The 2,567-nt window shown below is 52.2% G+C and overlaps 1 protein-coding gene across 1 annotated transcript in view; it reads left to right on the plus strand.

Annotated features, from left to right (window-relative positions):
- Positions 1-2,144: 2,144 nt before the first annotated feature.
- The window catches only part of SET (SET nuclear oncogene), a 5,939-nt gene continuing 5,516 nt past the window's right edge, over positions 2,145-2,567 (plus strand). The window contains exon 1 of the mRNA XM_006834838.1: positions 2,145-2,540. Coding sequence (XP_006834901.1) covers positions 2,468-2,540 — 73 coding nt within the window. The 5' untranslated portion in view covers positions 2,145-2,467. The remainder of the gene's footprint in view (positions 2,541-2,567) is intronic.

Here is a 2,567-nt window from a genome sequence, read left to right on the forward strand (position 1 = left end):
GGGAATGGGGTCATAATGTAAAATGTATCTCTTACTGTAGGTCATTCATGCCACAAAAATTGAAAAACACAGTCTTAAGGCAAGTGCATTTTCATCCACTATCCTGGTTTGGAATCATGGTTCTGTATTGTATCAAAGTATAGTTTCTTTATTTATGAAATGTGAATATTAATGTGCAGGTGTGGCTCTGTAAGATAAACAAGGGCAGTTTAAACCACATGGTTGATGGTTCAAACTCACCAGCCGCTCCTCAGAAACACTATACAGGGTCGCTATGCATCAGAACTGACTCTGCACTTAACAATGTTTAAATAGAGTCCTGGTGTGGTGCCATAGGATAAGCACTGGACTGCTAACTGCAAGGTCTGAAACCCTATATAGTATTGCTGTGACAAGATGGCACTTAACATAATAACAACACTTTTAATGAGGAAATTCCTGTCAAGCACTTAATCACATCCTGTGGCCCATGGTACAAGCTTCAGTGGGGTGTTAGGTTTTGCTCTTGAGAGCAGATTGTGGTATTATTTTCTTTCCAACTCTGTTCAGTGATATCACAAGGATGGCAAATTGAAATTGCCCACCATGAGAGTATTTACACCATTAAAATCAGAAAGTGTTACAAATCCACGTCTTTTTAACCCCTGCAGAGCTGATTGTTTATCACTGGTGCAAATTATTTTTCCTTCAAAAGTTGTTTAATTGGGATAGGTATGAATTAAATTGGATTCAGATGGGAGACATGGTGGGGGAAGGATTAGATTAATTCTAATCCTTAATTCTTAATGAAGACTTTGTATTTTCTAGCCATGACTGTATTCTTGGCTTACAGATGTTAGTTATGCCATTTATTGATCACCCACTATAGACTATCTTGAACATTAAAAAACAGCCTGCACTTTAAGACCTGATAGTAAAACAGGAGGGGAGGGTGTCTAATCCATCTCCCAACGCCTGGTATGGCACTGTAGGATAAGCACTAGTCTTGGAACCACAAGGTCAGTGTTTCAAACTGGAACAAGCATTCTGGATGCACAAGGGCAAGATTTGAGTGTTTTTGTGGTCCATGTCTTGGGTGTCTGAGGGAGAAGATATAACCAGGTTTATCTGCATTACCTGGAAAACATTATTTAAACACAAATGCATTGTTCCTACTTAATGTTTCAAGGCTCAGGAATGTAACTCCATTTGACGTGGTAAAAATACTGCCTACCCAATTGGGCAGTTGTGGAACTTGCACGCTTATAACGTAGACTAGCATTTGCATTCAGTATAGGGTTTTTTGCAAACTTTAGGCTAGGCGCTGAGCTAGGTCAAAAGGTCCGCGGTTGATTGAGGCACCTCCCTGTCTTCAGAGGGCATCCACATTCCCACTGACAAAATATTGCCATTTGCTAGCCTGTTTGGAATTTTATAATTGAACAGCAAGCGAGAGACAGTGACGGATCCTAGTTCACTTAGTCTGCTAGAAAGGGTTTAGACTAAAACCAAAGAAATGGTCCTATGTGTGAGCAAAGCAGCTTCCGGCTTTACAAAATGGACCTTAATTTCAGTCAGAAGAGTGGCTTCCCCATTAGAAAAATAGGATGGAGGTGCGTCCTTCTTCCCTTCACAAAAACGGTGGCCCTGCAGTGCCTCAGTAGTATCCCTGGGCGGGTGAATTTCCGTCTCCCATTAGGCCCGGATGTGAAACACAGTTACTACGAGGCCTGCACTTTTGGGGGGCTGCGAATACTCCTCTCCCCGGTACCCCGCGCCACCCCGCGGAGAAGGGAAGCCGCTCCGCCACCACGTGACGCGCCCTCTGTGGGGCCCGCGCGCAGTCGGGCAAAGCCCCGCCCCCTGGGCCGCCGCGCTCGTAGCTCGCAAATGTCCCGGGTCGGGCTGGAGAAGGGGAAAGCGGGGGGAGGGGAGCGCAGCGCGGGGGGCCGGCCCTGTACGTCGCGGCGTTCCTTCCTCCCGCCTCTTCGCTAGGCCTTGTGTCTCCTCTCCGCGTCTCCGCCCCCTCGTCCTGGTGACCCAGCCAATGGAGAGGCGGCGCGAGCCTCTCTGGTCGGGGGCGGGGCGTGCGCGCGGGGCCTGGCGCGCCTGCGCCCTGCAGCCCGCCCCTCGCCGTGAGGAGGAGGTGGAGGAGGAGGCGGCTGGGGAGAGCGAGCAGCGAGCTAAAGCGCGGAGCGTGAGTGAGGGTGCCCAGCCGCCTGCCCGCCCGCTACCGCTGCCGCCGCCGCCTCCCTTTCGTAAGCAGGAGGCCCGGCCGGGGCCCGGCGCGTTGCTCTAGCCCCTCCCTCGTCGTCAGGCCGAGAGGGCAGCGAGAGCGAGCCAGGGGGAGGGAGAGCGAGCGCCGGGAGGAGGCGGCCGGACCGAGCGAGCGCCCGCGCGTGTGGCGTGAGGGGAAGCCGCCTGCCCGTCCCCTTCGCCTTCCCTTCTCTCCCCCCTCCCCGCTCCCCCCCCACCGCGGAGCAGCACCATGTCGGCGCCGGCGGCCAAAGTCAGTAAAAAGGAGCTCAACTCCAACCACGACGGGGCCGACGAGACCTCAGGTGAGGAGGAGGCGAGGTCGGGGGCCG

This window comes from Chrysochloris asiatica, unplaced genomic scaffold (assembly GCF_000296735.1).
Source record: "Chrysochloris asiatica unplaced genomic scaffold, ChrAsi1.0 scaffold00014, whole genome shotgun sequence".
In the NCBI taxonomy this organism is placed as follows: Eukaryota; Metazoa; Chordata; class Mammalia; order Afrosoricida; family Chrysochloridae; genus Chrysochloris; species Chrysochloris asiatica.